This window comes from Monodon monoceros, unplaced genomic scaffold (genome assembly GCF_005190385.1).
Source record: "Monodon monoceros isolate NGI ecotype Baffin Bay Population unplaced genomic scaffold, NGI_Narwhal_1 Super_Scaffold_18, whole genome shotgun sequence".
NCBI lineage: Eukaryota > Metazoa > Chordata > Mammalia > Artiodactyla > Monodontidae > Monodon > Monodon monoceros.
In genome coordinates this window covers 44,296,922-44,317,215 of record NW_021703774.1, presented here as the reverse complement: position 1 = coordinate 44,317,215, position 20,294 = coordinate 44,296,922, and the positions used below count along the sequence as shown (strand labels likewise).

Here is a 20,294-nt window from a genome sequence, read left to right as displayed (position 1 = left end):
AAATACGACACGAATTTATGATAAAAACTCCAGAAAATGGGAATAGAGGGAACCTACCTCAACGTGATAAAGGCCATATATGACAAACCCACACCTAACATCACTCTCAAAAGTAAAAAGCTAAAAACATTTCCTCTAAGATCAGGAACAAGACAAGGATGTCCACTCTCACCACTTTTATTCAACATAGTTTTGGAAGTCCATAGTTTTGGCAATCAGAGAAGAAATAAAAGGAATCCAAATTGGAAAAGAAGAAGTAAAACTGTCACTGTGTGCAGATGACACGATACAATACATAGAAAATCCTAAAGAGGCTACCAGAAAACTACTAGAGCTCATCAATAAATTCAGTAAAATTGCAGGATACAAAATTAAAACATAGAAATCTCTTGCATTCCTATACACTGACAACAAAAGATCAGAAAAAGAAATCAAGGAAACAATCCCATTTATCATCACACCAAAAAGAATAAAATACCTAGGAAAAAACCTACCTAAGGAGGCAAAAGACCTGTCCTCTGAAAACTATAAGATGTTGATGAAAGAAATCAAAGATGACTCAAACAAATGGAAAAATATACCATGTTCTCGGATTGGAAAAATTAATATTGTCAAAATGACTATACTTCCTAAAGCAATCTACAGATTCAGTGCAATCCCTATCAAATTACCAGTGGCATTTTTCACAAAACTAGAACAAAAAAATTTGAAATCTGTATAGAAATACAAAAGACCCCAAATAGCCAAAGCAATCCTGAGAAGTAAAAATTGAGTTGGAGGATTCAGATTCCCTGACTTCAAACTATACTACAAAGATATAGTAATCAAAATTGTATGGTACTGGCACAAAAACAGAAATACAGATCAATGGAACAGGACAGAAAGCCCAGAAATATATCCACACACCTATGGTCAATTAATCTATGACAAAGGAGGCAAGAATATACAACAGAGAAAAGACAGTCTCTTAAATAAGTGGTGTTACGAAAACTGGACAGCTATACATAATAGAATGAAATACGAACATTCTCTAACACGACCCAAAAAAAAAACCCCTCAAAATGGTTTAAAGACCTAAATGTAAAGCAGGATACTGTAAAACTCTTAGAGGAAAACACAGGCAGAACACTCTTTGACATAAATCGTAGCAATATCTTTTTGGATCCACCTCCTAGAGTAATGAAAATAAAAACTAAAATAAACAAATGGGACATAATTTAACCTAAACACTTTTGCACAGCAAAGGAAGCCATAAACAAAATGAAAAGACCACCCACAGAATGGGAGAAAATATTTGCAAATGATGCTACTGATAAGGGATTCATCTCCAAAATACACAACTAGCTCATGCAGCCCTATACCAAAAACCAAACAATCCAATCAAAATATGGGCAGATCTAAACAGACATTTCTCCAAACAAGACATACAGATGGCCAACAGGCACATGAAAAGATGCTCAGCATTGCTAATTATTAGTGAAATGCAAATCAAAACTACAATGAGGTGTCACCTTACACAGGTCATAATGGCCATCATCAAAAAGTCTACAAACAATAAATGCTGGAGAGGGTGTGGAGAAAAGGGAACCCTCCTACACTACTGGTGGGAATGTAAATTGCTGCAGCCACTATGGAGAACAGTATGGAGGTTCCTTAAAAAAACAAAAACAGAACTACCATATGATCCAGCAATCCCACTCCTGGGCATATATCTGGAGAAAACCATAATTCTAAAAGATATATGCACCCTGGGGAGACCTTCAAGATGGCGGAAGAGTAAGATGTGGAGATCACCTTCCTCCCTACAAATACATCAGAAATACATCTACATGTGGAATACCCCCTACAGAACACCTACTGAATGGTGGCAGGAGACCTCAGACCTCCCAAAAGGCAAGAAACTCCCCAAGTACCTGGGTAGGGCAAAAGAAAAAACAGAGACAAAAGAATAGGGACGGGACCTGCACCAGTGGGAGGGAGCTGTGAAGGAGGAAAAGTTTCCACACACTAGGAAGGCCCTTCACTGGTGGAGACGGTGGGTGGCGGGGAGGGGTAGAAGCTTCGGAGCCACAGAGGAGAGTGCAGTAACAGGGTGCAGAGGGCAAAGCGGAGAGGGAGAGATTCCCGAGGTGCTGACCAGCACTCACCAGCCCAAGAGGCTTGTCTGCTCAACTGCCGGGGCAGGTGGGGGCTGGGAGCTGAGGCTCCGGCTTCCGAGGTCAGATTCCAGGGACAAGACCGGGGTTGGCTGTGTGAACACAGCCTGGGGGGGGGGGGGCTAGTGTGCCACAGCTAGCCGGGAGGGAGTACGGGAAAAAGTATGCAACTGCCGAAGAAGCAGGAGACTTTTTCTTGCCTCTTTGTTTTGCGGTGCGTGAGGAGAGGGGATTAAGAGCACCACCTAAACGAGCTCCAAAGATAGGTGCAAGCCGTGGCTATCAGCAAGGACCCCAGAGATGGGCATGAGACACTAAGGCTGCTCCTGCAGCGACCAAGAAGCCTGTGTGAGAGCACAGGTCACTCTCCACACCTCGCCTCCCAGGAGCCTGTGCAGCCCGCCACTGCCAGGGTCCCATGATCCAGGGACAACTTCCCTGGGAGAAAATACGGCGTGCCACAGGCTGGTGCAACGTCACGCCGGCCTCTGCCGCCACAGGCTCACCCTGCATTCCGTACCCCTCCCTACCCCCTGCCTGAGTGAGCCAGAGCCCCCTAATAAGCTGCTACTTTAACCCCATCCTGTCTGAGTGGGAACAGATGTCCTCAGGTGACCTATATGCAGAGGTGGGGCCAATCCAAAGCTGAATCCCAGGAGGTGTGGGAACAAAGAAGAGAAATGGAAATTTCTCCCAGCAGCCTCAGGAGCAGCGGATTAAATCTCCACAATCAACTTGATGTACCCTGCATCTCTGGAATACCTGAATAGACAACAAATCATCCCAAATTGAGGTGGTGGACTTTGGAAGCAATGATATGCATATTTTTTTTCTTCTTCTCTTTTTGTGAGAGTGTATGTGTATGCTTCTGTGTGTGATTTTCTCTGTATAGCTTTGCTTTTACCACTTGTCCTAGGGTTCTGGCTGTCCGTTTTTTTTTTAGTATAGTTTTTAGTGCTTCTTATCGTTGGTTGATTTCGTTTTTTGGTTGGGTGGCTCTCTTCTTTCTTCCTTTTTTAAAATTACTTTTTAATAATTATTTTTTATTTTAATAACTTTATTTTATTTATTTATTTATTCTTTCTTTCTTTTTTTTTCCTCTCCCTTTTATTCTGAGCCATGTGGATGACAGGGTCCTGGTGCACTGGCTGGTGTCAAGCCTGTGCCTCTAAGGTGGGAAAGCCGAGTTCAGGAAATTGGTCCACCAGAGACCTCCCAGCTCCATGTAATATCAAATGGCGAAAATCTCCCAGAGATCTCCATCTCAATGACAGACCCAGCTCCACTCAAGGACCAGCAAGCTACAGTGATGGACAACTTATGCCAAACAACTGGCAAGACAGGAACACAACCCCACCCACCAGCAGAAAGCCTGCCTAAAATCATAATAAGGTCACAGACACCCCAAACCACACCACCAGACGTGGACCTGCCCACCAGAAAGACAAGATGCAGCCTCATCCACCAGAACACAGGCACTAGTCCCCTTCACCAGGAAGCCTACACAACCCACTGAAAGAAACTTAGCCACTGGGGACAAACACCAAAAACAACGGGAACTACGAACCTGCAGCCTGCAAAACGGAGACCCCAAACACAGTAAGTTAAGCAAAATGAGAAGACAGAGAAACACAAAGCAGACGAAGGAGCAAGGTAAAAACCCACCAGACCAAACAAATGAAGAGGAAATAGGCAGTCTACCTGAAAAAGAATTCAGAGTAATGATAGTAAAGATGATCCAAACTCCTGGAAACAGAATGGAGAAAATACAAGAAACATTTAACATGGATCCAGAAGAACTAAAGAGCAAACAATGATGAGCAACACAACAAATGAAATTCAAAATTCTCTAGAAAGAATCAATAGCAGAATAACTTAGGCAGAAGAACGGATAAGTGACCTGGAAGATAAAATAGTGGAAATAACTACTGCAGAGCAGAATAAAGAAAAAAGAATGAAAAGAACTGAGGACAGTCTCAGAGACCTCAGGGACAACATTAAACACACCAACATGCAAATTATAGGGGTCGCAGAAGAAGAAGAGAAAACGGGACTGAGAAAATATTTGAAGAGATTATAGTTGAAAACTTCCCTAATATGGGAAAGGAAATAGTTACTCAAGTCCAGGAAGCACACAGAGTCCCATACAGGATAAATCCAAGGAGAAACACACCAAGACACATATTAATCAAGCCATCAAAAATTAAATACAAAGAAAAACTATTAAAAGCAGCAAGGGAAAAACAACAAATAACAAACAAGGGAATCCCCATAGGTTAACAGGTGATCTTTCAGCAGAAACTCGGCAAGCCAGAAGGGAGTGGCAGAACATATTTAAAGTGATGAAAGGGAAGAAACTAAAACCAAGATTACTCTACCCAGCAAGGATCTCATTCAGATTCGATGGAGAAATTAAAACCTTTACAGACAAGCAAAAGCTAAGAGAATTCAGCGCCACCAAACCAGCTTTACAACAAATGCTAGAGGAACTTCTCTAGGCAAGAAACACAAGAGAAGGAAAAGACCTACAATAAGAAACCCAAAACAATTAAGAAAATGGTAATAGGAACATATATATCAATAATTACCTTAAATGTAAATGGATTAAATGGTCCAACCAAAAGACATAGATTGGCTGAATGGATACAAAAACAAGACCAGTATATATGCTGTCTACAAGAAACCCACTTCAGACCTAGGGACACATGCAGACTGAAAGTCAGGGGATGGAAAAAGATATTCCATGCAAATGGAAATCAAAAGGAAGCTGCAGTAGCAATTCTCATATCAGACAAAATAGACTTTAAAATAAAAACTATTACAAGAGACAAAGAAGGACACTACATAATGATCAAGGGATCGATCCAAAAAGAAGATATAACAATTGTAAATATTTATGCACCCAACATCGGAGCACCTCAGTACATAAGGCAAATGCTAACAGCCATAAAAGGGGAAATGGACAGTAACACAACTACAGTAGGGGACTTTAACACCCCACTTTCACCAATGGACATCATCCAAAATGAAGGTAAATAAGGAAACACAAGCTTTAAATGATACATTAAACAAGATGGACTTAATTGATATTTATAGGACATTCCATCCAAAAACAACAGAACACACTATCTTCTCAAGTGCTCATGGAACACTTTCCATGATAGGTCATATCTTGGGTTACAAATCAAGCCTTGGTAAACTTAAAATTGAAATTGTATCAAGTATCTTTTCCAACCACAATGCTATGAGACTAGATATCAATTACAGGAAAAAATCTGTAAAAAATACAAACACATGGAGGCTAAACAATACACTACTTAATAACCAAGAGATCACTGAGGAAATCAAAGAGGAAATCAAAAAATACCTAGAAAAAAATGACAATGAGAACACAATGACTCAAAACCTATGGGATGCAGCAAAAGCAGTTCTAAGAGGGAAGTTTATAGCAATACAATCCTACCTTAAGAAACAGGAAACATCTCAAATAAACAACCTAACTTTACACCTAAAGGAACTAGAGAAAGAAGAACATAACAACCCAAAAGTTAGCAGAAGGAAAGAAATTGTAAAGATCACATCATAAATAAATGAAAAAGAAATGAAGGAAGCAATAGCAAAGATCAATAATACTATAAATTGGTTCTTTGAGAAGATAAACAAAATTGATAAACCATTAGCCAGACTAATCAAGAAAAAAAGGGAGAAGATTCAAATGAATAGAATTAGAAATGAAAAAGGAGAAGTAACAACTGACACTGCAGAAATACAAAGGATCATGAGAAATTACTACAAGCAACTCTATGCCAATAAAATGGACAACCTGGAAGAAATGGATAAATTCTTAGAAATGCACAACCTGCCGAGACTGAACCAGGAAGAAATAGAAAATATGAATAGACCAATCACAAGCACTGAAAGTGAAACTGTGATTAAAAATCTTGCAACAAACAAAAGCCCAGGACCAGATGGCTTCACAGGCGAATTCTACCAAACATTTAGAGAAAAGCTAACACCTATCCTTCTCAAACTCTTTAAAAATAGAGCAGAGGGAGGAACACTCCTAAACTCATTCTATGAGGCCACCATCACCCTGATACCAAAACCAGACAAGGATGTCACAAAGAAAGAAAACTACAGGCCAATATCACTGATGAACAAAGATGTAAAAATCCTCAACAAAATACTAGCAAACATAATCCAACAGCACATTAAAAGGATCATACACCATGATCAAGTGGGGTTTATCCCAGGAATGCAAGGATTCTTCAATAAACGCAAATCAATCAATGTGATACACCATATTAACAAACTGAAGGAGAAAAACCATATGATCATCTCAATAGATGCAGAGAAAGCTTTTGACAAAATTCAACACCCATTTATGATAAAAACCCTGCAGAAAGTAGGCATAGAGGGAACTTTCCTCAACACAATAAAGGCCGTATGTGATAAACCCACTATCAACATCATCATCAATGGTGAAAAACTGAAAGCATTTCCACTAAGATCAGGAACAAGACAAGGTTGCCCACTCTCACCACTATTATTCAACATAATTTTGGAAGTTTTAGCTGCCGCAATCAGAGAAGAAAAGGAAATAAAAGGAATCCAAATTGGAAAAGAAGAAGTAAAGGTGTCACTGTTTGCAGATGTCATGATACTATACATAGAGAATCCTAAAGATGCTACAAGAAAACTACTAGAGCTAATCAACGAATTTGGTAAAGTAGCAGGTTACAAAGTTAATGCACAGAAATCTCTGGCATTCCTATACACTGATGAAAAATCTGAAAGTAAAATCAAGAGAACACTCCCATTTACCACTGCAACAAAAAGACTAAAATACCTAGGAATAAACCTACCTAAGGAGACAAAAGACCTGTATGCAGAAAACTATAAGACACTGATGACAGAAATTAAAGATGATACAAATAGATGGAGAGATATACCATGTTCTTGGATTGGAAGAATCAACATTGTGAAAACGACTCTATTACCCAAAGCAATCTACAGATTCAATGCAATCCCTATCAAACTACCACTGGCATTTTTCACAGAACTAGAACAAAAAATTTCACAATTTGTATGGAAACACAAAAGACTCTGAATAGTCAAAGCAATCTTGAGAAAGAAAAACGGAGCTGGAGGAATCAGGCTCCTTGACTTCAGAGTATACTACAAAGCTACAGTAATCAAGCCAGTATGGTACTGGCACAAAAACAGAAATATAGATCAATGAAACAGGATACAAAGCCCAGAGATAAACCCACACACATATGGTCACCATAGTTTTGATAAAGGAGGCAAGAATATAAAATGGAGATAAGACAGCCTCTTCAATAAGAGGTGCTGGGAAAAGTGGTCAGCTACATGTAAAAGAATGAAATTAGAACACTCTCTAAGAGCATACACAAAAATAAACTCAAAATGGATTAAAGACCCAAATGTAAGGCCAGACACTATCAAACTGTTAGAGGAAAACATAGGCAGAACACTCTATGACATAAATCACAGCAAGATCCTTTTTGACCCACCACCTAGAGAAATGGAAATAAAAACACAAATAAACAAATGGGACCTAATGAAACTTAAATGCTCTTGCACAGCAAAGGAAACCATAAACAAGATGAAAAGACAACCCTCAGAATGGGAGAAAATATTTGCAAATGAAGCAACTGACAAAGGATTAATCTCCAAAATTTACAAGTAGCTCATGCAGCTCAATAGCAAAAAACCAAAAAACGCAATCCAAAACTGGGCAGAAGACCTGAATAGACATTTCTCCAAAGAAGATATACAGATTGCCAACAAACACATGAAAAGATGCTCAACATCACTAATCATTAGAGAAATGCAAATCAAAACTACAATGAGGTATCACTTCACACCAGTCAGAATGGCCATCATCAAAAAATCTACAAACAATAAATGCTGGAGGGGTGTGGAGAAAAGGGAACCCTCTTGCACTGCTGCTGGGAATGTAAATTGATATAGCCACTATGGAGAACAGTATGGAGGTTCCTTAAAAAACTAAAAATAGAACTACCATACGACCCAGCAATTCCACTACTGGGTATATACCCTGAGAATACCATAATTCCAAAAGGGTCATGTACCACAATGTTCACTGCAGCTCTATTTGCAATACCCAGGATATGGAAGCAACCTAAGTGTCCATCAACAGATGAATGGATAAAGATGTGGCACATATATACAATGGAATATTACTCAGCCATAAAAAGAAACGAAATTGAGCTATTTGTAATGAGGTGGATAGACCTAGAGTCTGTCATACAGAGTGAAGTAAGTCAGAGAGAGAAAAACAAATACCGGATGTTAATGCACATATATGGAATTTAAGAAAAAAAAGGTCATGAAGAACCTAGGGGTAAGACAGGAAAAAAGACACAGACCTACTAGAGAATGGACTTGAGGATATGGGGAGGGGGAAGGGTAAGCTGTGACAAAGCGAGAGAGAGGCATGGACATGTATACACTACCAAACGTTAAGGTAGATTCACTGATTCACTTTGTTATAAAGCAGAAACTAACACACCATTGTAAAGCAATTATACTCCAACAAAGATGTAAAGAAAAAAAGAAGATGTGGCACATATATACAATGGAATATTACTCAGCCATAAAAAGAAACGAAATTGAGTTATTTGTAGTGAGGTGAATGGATCCAGAGTCTGTCACACAGAGTTATGTGAGAAAAACAAATACTGCATGCTAACACATATATATGGAATCTAAAAAAATAAAAAGGTCATGAAGAACCTAAGGGCAAGACAGGAATAAAGACGCAGACCTACTAGAGAATGGACTTGAGGACATGGGGAGGAGGAAGGGTAAGCTGGGACTTAGTAAGAGAGTGGCATGGACATATATACACTACCAAATGTAAAATCGATAGCTAGTGGGAAGCAGCCGCATAGCACAGGGAGATCAGCTCAGTGCTTTGTGACCACCTAGAGGGGTAGAATAGGGAGGGTGGGAGAGAGGGAGATGCAAGAGGGAAGAGGTATGGGGATATATGTATATGTATAGCTGATTCACTTTGTTATAAAGCAGAAACTAATACAACATTGTAATGCAATTATACTCCAGTAAAGATGTTAAGAGGAAAAAAAGATATATGCACCCCAATGTTCACTGCAGCACTATTTAAAATAGCCAGGACATGGAAGCAACCTAAATGTCCATCAATAGATGAATGGATAAAGAAGATGTCATGTACACACCATTGTAAAGCAATTATACTTCAATAAAGATGTAAAAAAAAAAATGTGGTGTGTGTATACACACACACACACAATGGAATATTACTCAGCCATAAAAAAGAATGAAATAATGTCATTTGCAGCAACATGGAGGGACCTAGAGATTATCACACTAAGTGAAGTAAGTCACAGAGAGAAGGACAAATACCATATGATATCACTTAACATGTGGAATCTAAAATACGACACAAATCAACATATCTACAAAACAGAAACAGACTCTCAGACACAGAGAACAGAGTTCTGGTTGCCAAGGGAGAGGGGAGGTGGTGGAGGGAAGGACTGAGAGTTTGGGATTAACATATGCAAACTAGTACATATAGGATGGATAAAGAAACAACAAGGTCCTACTGTATAGCACAGGCAACTATATTCAATATCCTCTGATAAACGACATTGGAAAAGAATATATATAACTCAATCAGTTTGCTGTACAACGGACATTAACACAACATTGTAAATCAGCTATACTTCAATTTTAAAAAGTAACAGTGTAATATAGGAAAAGGAAAGATCAAGTGTATTTTCAGATTGTGTTTTATACTTAAACTCAAAGCAACTCAATTTTTAAAAACACTATCAAGATAAAAGAATTTGATAAGGAGGGTAAAAATAAGTAGGCAAATACAAATAACCCCAATAAAATACAAATAATGCTAATAAAATACAAATAACCCCAATAAAAGTAGAAGCTACAACACAGAATTAAATTTATTAAGAAATCTTCTTGCTTAATACTACAAAATCTCAATGAAAACTTAAAACAAGATCTGATTCAATTTACAGGTAAGTGTATGTTCCTTGATGGAAAGTCAATATTTAACAAAATTTTCCTGTTTATATGTAAGGTGTGCAATTATACAATTCCAAAATGAATCCCAATTCTACTTCTCTTTCTTTTCTTTTGGGACCAGATAGAATTATTTTTAAATTCCTATGGAAGAGTATACGTCACAGAGAAGTCAAGAAATTCTGAAAAGTATTAGTGACAGGAGAGTTGCCTTATCAGATATTAAAATTTATTCAAAATAGCAAACTTTTATTATTGGCACAGGAATAAACAAACAGATTAGTGGAAAAGAAGAGCAAGTCCAAAAACAGATCGAATATATAAGAATATCTGATATATAGCAAAGTGGCAACAACCAGCTAAATAAAAATGGCAGTTGGAGAAGTACAAAAAGGAAGAAAGAATCTACCACACCACTACAAATCTTCATTCTAAGGTGCCTGCTGTCACAGTATGGAGTATCATAGTCCTAAGAGTGTAATGACTATACATCATCAAATTCAGGAATGGTGTATCAGAAACACAGGAAGCAAAAAGAAAAAAAAGAATGAAGAAAATCTCAAGATACCGAAAAAAAAAAAAAGAAAAGTACTAAGTTTTAATAATGAGAGGACAAAGGAACCTTGGCAAAGACTTCGAGACTGGATGTTCTACAATCATTCATTTATCCACACAACCGGCATTTACTGAAAGCAAGGAATACAGAGCTGACACACAGGTAAAGAAGTACAATGTAATATAAATGTCAAAGTATCTGTGCAACCATATTAAGAAGATGTCCATACATTTTATCTATGAAAATAAGAGAAAAGTTCATAGAAAAGATAGCATTTAAAATACTTGGTATTTAGAATGACTGAACGTTTTTAAAGAGGAAAAGGTTGTAGGAGTGGGATAGGGATTAACAAGGCATTTCCAGAAAGAGGGAAGAGATGTGCAAATGCAAAAGTGCATGAGAAAACACGCGGTGGCTGGAGAAGAGAAGCTGGGGTAGGTAAGTATTGATTCTGCTAATGTTTCAGTTGCCCCTTTCCAGGCAAAGATGCCATCTGTTTGCATACTAGATTTGTCTCCTCAGAATCAAATTCCTTCCAATAGCAATCTAAGTTCTACAGATCAACCAAAGGACAGATTCACTGCAATCAAGTTGAGTGGAGGATAATCTTAGGAAAAGTAACACTGCCACACTTAAATCTTGAGCAGTTCAAACCATGAGACCTTTCTTTTATTTCCTGTTTTCTCTGTCTGCCTCTTTACCAGACAGACACAAATATAGAAGTAGCCCTGAGAATATCTGTCTATAGCTCTTAAGGCACTGGAATTCTACACTATAAACTATAAGTATGACAATGTATTGAAATTTTTAAATGCTGATTTTTTTTTCCCGTTGAGAAATACTACTGGGAAAAGTCAATTGAATCTCAATTGTAAATTGTTTCAATTTGGATCTAAGGGTAAACAACACAGTGTCCTTTGTTTGTGGGCACAGGGTGGGAATTATTATTAAGTACCTTTACAAATTCTTGAAATTTTGGAAACGGACACATGACAGACATGACATTAACACTCCTATGGATAACTTAATTTTTAGAAGTGTGACTGGTTTGATCTGAGGAAGCAGCATTTCCACTTGATAAATTACTAATGCTTTATTTCTGAAGAAGAATGTGTAGTAATTTATCTGGACATTTTTGCTAGCAGATAGGACAGCTGCAGATACTTCTATATTAATAGCTGGGACTTAGAAGGTGGGAGTGGGGGCTTGTTCTGGGGTTTCTGTTTTCTGTCTTAATACGTGGGAGGAATGCCTCAACCAAAACTGTGTGACTTTTTAAGGGAAATACGTATCTGTGGAATGAGATTTTTAGAAAAGCCAATCTGGATGACATTTTATCGTTCAGATTTAAGGCTGCTATTATTTGGTGTACTTATATAATCCCACCTAGTACCCTTGATGGCACAATATGGCCAGATACAGAGCTAGGAGATAAAAAAAGAGGGGCGCGGGGTGCCTTCTTGGTCTTGTTTAGTGTTTCTCAAAGTATAGCTGTGTGCAATTAACTGGGATGCTTGTTTAAAATTTCAGATTCTGATCCCCCACTTTCAGAGAGTCTGATTCAATACTCTGGAGTAGGACTCAGGAATCTACACTTTTAACTACTACATCAGCTGATTCTGATGCAGAAGAGAAACACTGATGCATGCAGTAATGGCAAAGGACAAATTAATGATGACCACTACAGACGTTAACTTAGAATATTTTCCTAAGTGAATAAAGCAGTTGATTTAATAAAACTATTATCACTGACTTCAGTTACACTGATAAATATTACCAATTATACTATAACTCACTGCTGATAGTTCATAATGCCGTACAGTTCTTTAAAAAGCTATACCAAAAGGGCAATTTTTCAAGACTCTTTGTCAAAATATCACTCTATAACAGAAAAACAGTTCAAAAAATTGACTATCAAAACTTAAAAAATATATATAATTTAAATAAAGCCCTTTTATTTCAAGGTCCTTAAGGGAATACTGTTACACTGTTCAGACTTTTTTTAAATAGTAGAACTGATCTTTTTTCATATCTTTTCTCTGGTATAAGAAGCACATGCTTTACCACAGTCTTCCAGTCCTCACCCCACACACTCCTACACATACACGGGTTTTTTAAACAAGTCGATCTTTTAAATATTTTACACTGCATTCAAATAAAAAGTAATCAAAAATAACACGTGCCATACAACGTGTTTGTTAGAGTGACTCTTGCGTTGGTATGGACTACTGAACTCACCTATTAGATATTTCATTTATACGTAAATAAACTGATTTATAGATCAATAAAGAATCATGATTATGGGGGCTTCCCTGGTGGCGCAGTGGTTGAGAATCTGCCTGCCAATGCAGGGGACACGGGTTCGAGCCCTGGTCTGGGAAGATTCCACATGCCGCGGAGCAACTAGGCCCGTGAGCCACAACTACTGAGCCTGCGCATCTGGAGCCTGTGCTCCGCAACAAGAGAGACCGCGACAGTGAAAGGCCCACGCACTGTGATGAAGAGTAGCCCCTGCTCACTGCAACTACAGAAAAGCCCTTGCACAGAAACGAAGACCCAACACAGCCATAAATAAATAAATTAATTAATTAAAAAAAAAAAAAACAATCATTATGGGACAGCTGACTAGACATGAAAATAATCTAATTACTTTAAACCAGATATTATCATGGTAGCCACTGAAATATATATATGTGCACACACATGTGTGTATATACATGTATATATACACATACATATATGTAATTTAAGGCTTATTAAAGATACTTACTACTATTAATAATGTAGCTCGGAATCATTTTACCTTTTAATATTGCTGCTGAAATTCCAATGGTAGCACAAAATAGGGGGGAAAAAAGCAAAGACATTAAAGAGTTATATGGAATAATATTTTGCCTGTGTTTGATGTGCTTAAATGCATGTATATAGGAAAGAAGATCTGAGTTGGAAAAAAGGGCTCAGAAAAAAAAAAAACAGGCACATAGGCGGATTTAAGAAGATCAGAAATCCTTTCTACTGTTTCTATTTATATCCTTACATACATCCTACTCACTCCACAGTCCTTAAATAGTTGACATCTCAATGAATCTCAAAAAATAAAGCAATACAAGAAGACAAGACAAAACACTAATTTGGCTAGCACTAGATTATTGCTAAACTTTTTTTTTTATTGTTCCACTTGGAAGATATACTGAATTGAAATGAATAAGTTTCCTACCTATCTACCAAGCAAACATCCCAACATCAACAACCCTGTGCATATTATACAACTTTATCCATTTAAGGGGGGGTGGGAGGAGTACTGCTCTCTCTATAGGTATCTCCAGTGGATAAGAAAGACTGCTGTTATAAGCAGGATTTCAGTCTATATCTGATGGTTCACTTTCCCTCATTTCTCCCCTATTCCTAGATGTGAAACTATGAAAGAATACTAGTTAAGACCTTGCATTTATACAGCAATTTGGGTTTCAAAGAGCTTTCAAGTTACTAACAAACATTTTGGCCTAGAGAGGACTATATCATGAATTAAGGCATGCTATCTTGTTCTTCAGGCATCTGCCATGTATAACTCTTGTAACTTATAAATACCTATGTGATGAACTTGGATCTCAATGGAAAGAAGCTGCTAGATTTCTATTGCCTTCATCAAGACAGTGGTCATTTGATTATAGGTGGCCTGGTAAAACCCCACTACTATTATATTGTATACAACACCCTTCTATACAATCTCTTTTTATTCCTTATTAAAAAAATAGAAGATGTAGTATCAGTGAAATTGAATGTGAACATCTGTGGATATTAAAAATGACTCAGTGTAATCTCTTGTATTTTTATCACTGGGCAGAATTATAGCAAAAATTATAAATTACATACAAAAATATAATTCTAGAAACATTCTAACTCAGCGAACAAAGCAAAATAAACATTTTACTACCCTTTTTTCCAAAAGAAAAATATATTTTGAAACCATCTTCTAAAAAGTTTACTTCTTTTACCAGTGAACCATAAATAATCTTTTTGTAACTCATTTTTGTTATCAAGTTAGGAAAATTAATGCTAAGTTGAATACAAATGATTTTTTACCCTTACCTCGATCTTTTGCTTTGTCAGAAAGGAGGACCTCTACCTCCTCATATTCCCGGATGGCGTCCAATATGATACTTCCTTCTTTACTGAATAAGAACAGCATGGGGATTGTGATGTCATCTGTGTCCTTTCCATCACCTGCCATCTGGAACAGAGGGGCAGTATCACTGCTGCTCCCCTCATTGTCATCTAGCCAGAAAATGAATACAGCAAACATAAAAATGTTCATCCATTAAAAAGGTCTAGCTACCAATCTTTACTGTTGTTTACCTGTTGACAGCATTAATTTTCTGCATCAAGAACCATAGAAACACTCATACTTTTGGGGCCCACTAATTCTACTCCTAGAAATCTATCCTGAGGAAATAATTCAAAAGAAGCAAAATGATCTATGCCTGAAAAAGTTTACTGGAGTGCTTTTTGTAACTGTCAACAACTGTAAACTCTTATAAGTAAATTATAACGAACTACCTGAGGGAACACACAGAAAAACAAAATGTTATTATTACATAAAAAAAGTAGAACACAAAATTCTAGGATTATGACTATAAAGATTTCACATGCTTATGAAAAAGCCTAAAAATGGAAAAATTCAATGACTTGAATTACAATGATAGAACTATGAAATTTTATTGTTGTTTAGGATTTCTTCGAATGGCATTATATTGTTTTACCAAACTACAAATTGACGGTTCTTTTTAATATACTGTTCACAAGGAATAATTATGACTATACTGTTTTTTCCTCTGTAAGTTGAATGAAACACTATTGTTACTTTACGCCGGCTAAATAATAGGAGTACGGCTGCTAAATACTGTTTTACTGGTGATGCCAGTTATGTCCAGCCCTAATCTTACATGCCAGTCTCCCTGGAGAACTTGCCCATCCCTTCACAGGCAGCTTGCGTGGATAGGCCCTTCTAAGTGGAGAATACCATGTAGAACCCATCCCCTTAGCAGTAACTGACTAGACAAAGGATGGTTACCTGACCCTCAGTCTCTCTGCTGCTTGTCACTGTTACAACCACTCAACTCCACCACTGTAGCTTGAAAGTGGCTATAGATGACATGGAAACAAACTGACATGCTGTGTTCTAGAAAACTTTCATTTACAAAAACAGGCAGTGAGCTGAACTTGGCTTGCAGGCTGTAGTTTGCCAACCACTCATTTAAGTTATGAAGCAGAATTTCTCCTAATACTTACTTAGACTAATGAAATTCATGCATTCATTAAATTAACACTGGCGTGCCGATATGAGATAAGCAAACTGCAAAGTAAATAATGTTTCACTGAACTAAATCCTACTGTTTTATTTTAAATCTCTTAATGTTTACTTACCCTGAGTTCAAAAAGGAAATCTATCCTATTTAGAAAGAACAAATTCAAAATGGAGTTCCCCTGGGAGACAATCTATACAGAAGAACTAACTTCACAAATAGGATGTGATCTCAGGTTTTCCAGTTCTTTCTGAATGTAAACTCATATTTACTTAAAGCATAGAAAAATTTATATTTTCCCTGATAGTCATGCCCTGCTTGTCAGGATATCAGTGATTTTTCTGTGGAAAATGAAAAGGCAAACACACTGGTTGAAATACATGCGTAAAATGATTTGAAGTTTATAATTTCAGTGGAAAAAGACCCAAGGAGATAAAAACTTGCTAGCAACTAGTGCTTATACCCATGATATGTCAGTTATTTTAGGAAATTTTATATATACTATCTTCAAACCTTACAACCACCTAAAGGATATTTATTACCATTTTCACTGGAGCTAAAAAATACGCTATGGAATAAACAGATAAAGAAACTAAAGCTGGGCCAAGGTTACACCATGATTTTGTGGTAGAGCCAGGAACTACAACCCCACGTGTCTGACTCCAAAGCCGGCACCTATGTGGAGTCATGGATACTTTCAGTGACTCCCCACTGGAGGTGGCAGGGTGTAATTCTTGCTCCTAGGGGGCTTTGGATCTCGTGGGCCCATTTTTTTTATCCATGGTATTGGGTGTTTTTAGCACTCACTCCTACTGCACCTTCACACCGGACCCCAAGTACTTTTATTGGCATTAATATATAGAAACCCAAATCTAGGCTTTCAAACAAGATATGAGATATATACACATTCTTAAGAGAGTCACTGGATTACCTATCCATTATGCCGGCTAGTGAAGTAAAAATAATGCCAAACTCTGATAAAAGTTTGGAAAATGAAAGGAAAAACCCTAAAAATTATGTCTTAGTCAACACAATGACATGGAGGCTTACTTACCAATAACAATGCCACCAATGGCTCCAGCATTCTGGATGTTGCGTGCCTTTTCTGCAAACATGCACTGTCCTCTTTGTATCAAAGCAATCTTTCCCATCACTGCCTCAGGGTTAGTAAGCTCTGAACAACCATTGTACGGTTTACTGCTTGCAACAAATCCTCTTGTCTGGCAGAAATAAAAGTAACTTAAGTAATCTTTTATCTTCTCCAATCACTACCTAGTCATTAAAATTCAATATCTAGAGCTTTAAGTAGACCTCACTTCTTTTCTAATGATAACATATACAATATGTATTTAGCATAAATTTTTGTTTTGAACATTTTGTATATTATAGTACCCAACCAATATTTCTACTGTGCTTTGCAGTTTATGAAGCATTTTTACGTAAATTACTAAACCAGATCTTTATAATGACTCTGAGTGAAGTAATACAGATAATATTTCCATTTTACGTACGGGAAAACTGAGATTCAGTTTACATAATTTGCTCAAAGTCACTATGTTAGTAAGTGGTAAAGTTGGAACCTCAGGCTGACTCACTACGTACCCATACCTACACTTACAAGAAGCTGGGAACCATTTTTAAACCATCACTGGTAACAGGAAAAATTTTTGAAAGAGGGGAAAAATGGATTTAATCTACATGAATCTGCAAGCAGTTCTTCTTCCTAGAAAAATTAAATCCACCAGAGAACTGATTATAAAGATGAGAGTGTAAAGATGTTTTAAGATCCTTCTCTCTCTTAGAAGGTAAACTCCATGAGGGCATAAATCTTCACTGGTTTTTGTAAACTTGATACATAGCAAATATCTAAAATACTACCTAGAATAAGAGTTATTGAATAAATGAATCAACTATAAACGTACATAGCTTTAAAATATACACTAGAAAAAGTTTAAATTGGGGGTAACAGAGTTCAAAGACCACTGGCTTTAGATGATCAGAATACTTGGGTTCTGGTCTAGTGGCTAGCTTTGCTACCACTTAGTCAGACAGTTGAACCTGTGAACTTCATTTCCTACAGTAAAACTAATACGATAGACTAGCTTAATGGCCTTCCAAATTTGCTCAGTGGAACCTCAGTGTCTGATGCTCTCCACAGCCACTTGTCCGGAGCACCTCTGCTTTAGCTGTTCCCTACATTAAGCCTCTGAGTTAGATTTTTGTTCAAAGAAAGGTTTCAGTAGTTAAAAAGTTTGAAAACCATTTTTAGATAAGTTAAAGGCATTGAATTAGAGAACAATATCTGAACACTTTAAGTAAAATTTTATAACCATACTGCATACATAAATTATGACTCAATATTTTCAAGATACACTTTTAATTTTAATTTACTTTAATCTGGGAGATTAAATATTTAGGTGTTTTAAATAAGTTAAAACTACTAAATTAGAAAAGAGACTAAGAAATTAGACAATACTTAAATAATATTTGAGTTCAATTTCAACAAGCATATTATAGGTGTACATACCTCTTTATGTTTAGACAGATCTAGCCCAAACTGAGCTGGACCAGCAGTTAACACTACCCGGCCAAAAAATGGGTGAGAAACAATTTGTACAGCTCGTGGAGGTAGCTGCTGCTCTTTTTGTTGCTGACTTGACAATTCAATCATCTCCTGCATAAACCTCAACCCATCTTCCGCGTCAATTGAACTAGCAGCCTAGGAAAGAAACAAATTAATTTTATCCTTTCTTTCTGGAAACTTTCAACTTTTTGATTTCTTAAATACTACTGCACTATAGTTTTCTACTCTAAAATTTATCCTATCAGTTTTGGTCTCTACCAAATATTTATGGCCTTATTTGTTCTCAAAAATATTATTTCTGGAAATATTTTCTGAATATAACATCTGTAATTTTTATTAATGTCTCTTTCACTGTCCTATAAACCACTTTTGATACAAATTGAGAAGTGCACTTCCACTAAATGCTCACTTTGCTTGTTCTCTCCTCTGGTTGCCCTTTTAAGAAATAAACCTCATAACTGACCCATATTGCCCTCCTTCTTCGAAATTGTGAACCAACAACCAGATTAAATTCAAAACGTAAGTATCAGGCACCTATCACATCTCAGTACTTGACTAGGCACTAGGGACATAATCTTTTACTTTAAGAAGTTTGTATCTAGAGGAGAGAGACATGTAAAATTAGCTATGATAAAATTTCTCAAGTGGGAAAGTGGACTAGTAACATAGACAAAGGAAGGACTGATTCTGTCAGTGTGTATCTGGGAAATATTTGGAATGATTCAAATTGAATCTTAATAGAGGAAAAGTTGAAGAGTGCCTGACTACAGGAGGAAAAGGATGAATTCCTAACACCTTATAGAAAAAGTCAATGGAACCTGACAAGGGATAGAGGATAGAGGAGAATGGAAAGGAGCTGGGAGAAAGAAATGCAAGCCCATTCTGAGATTTTTAGTTTTGGTGACTTAGAGAATGATGATAGGGTTGACTGAGATGGAGAACGAAAGGGCAGAGAGACAGACTGTAGTGGGAGCAGGGAGAGAGAACAGGTTTGGACAGATTGAGATTGAGATGCAGAAATGTACGACAGGTAGATTATAGCTGGGTTTAAAAAGTAAAGTAAAGTTGGGTTTAAGAAGTAAAGTAAAATCAGGATTACATACATGTATCATGTGTACAAAGATGACAGCAGAGGTTGTAGAAATAGATGACACTATTGAAGTATAGTAAGAAAAACATACGATCCAGATTCTTTGGTAGTGCCTACACTGAGTCGTGCCGAGAAGAGCTGCAAAGGAATCTACAAAATATTGCACAGAGTATTTGGAAAGGTGTTGCTGGAATACCCTGGAAGCCAAGAAAGGGGTAGGTTTTAAGAAGAGGCCAGCCAATAGTTACATAAAAGTTCAATCAGAGGAGGACTAAGGGGCTACTGGCTGGCAATTATGTCACTGGTGACCCATGTGAAAGCAATGTCATCAGGGATGTCATTCCCACCACTGGGGAGTGAGGATGAGGGAAACGTAAGGAAGCAGACAGAGTCTTGTTAGGGAAGGAGGGATGATGTGGCAAGAATAGGGATGAGACAGAAACCTGAGGGGAAGGCAAGGTGAGGGGAAGGCAAGGTGAGGGGAAGGCAAGGTGAGGGGAAGGCAAGGTGAGGGGAAGGCAAGGTGAGG

General features: G+C 37.4%; 1 protein-coding gene across 4 annotated transcripts in view; it reads right to left on the bottom strand.

The window, feature by feature from the left end:
* Window positions 1-20,294, bottom strand: part of EDEM3 (ER degradation enhancing alpha-mannosidase like protein 3) — an 89,798-nt gene that overhangs the window by 15,425 nt on the left and 54,079 nt on the right. For all 4 annotated transcript variants that reach the window (XM_029229067.1, XM_029229065.1, XM_029229064.1 and 1 more), the window contains exons 17-19: window positions 18,619-18,810; window positions 17,146-17,311; window positions 14,878-15,063 (exon numbers count right to left, since the gene is read on the bottom strand). In XM_029229067.1, coding sequence (XP_029084900.1) covers window positions 14,878-15,063; window positions 17,146-17,311; window positions 18,619-18,810 — 544 coding nt within the window. The remainder of the gene's footprint in view (window positions 1-14,877; window positions 15,064-17,145; window positions 17,312-18,618; window positions 18,811-20,294) is intronic.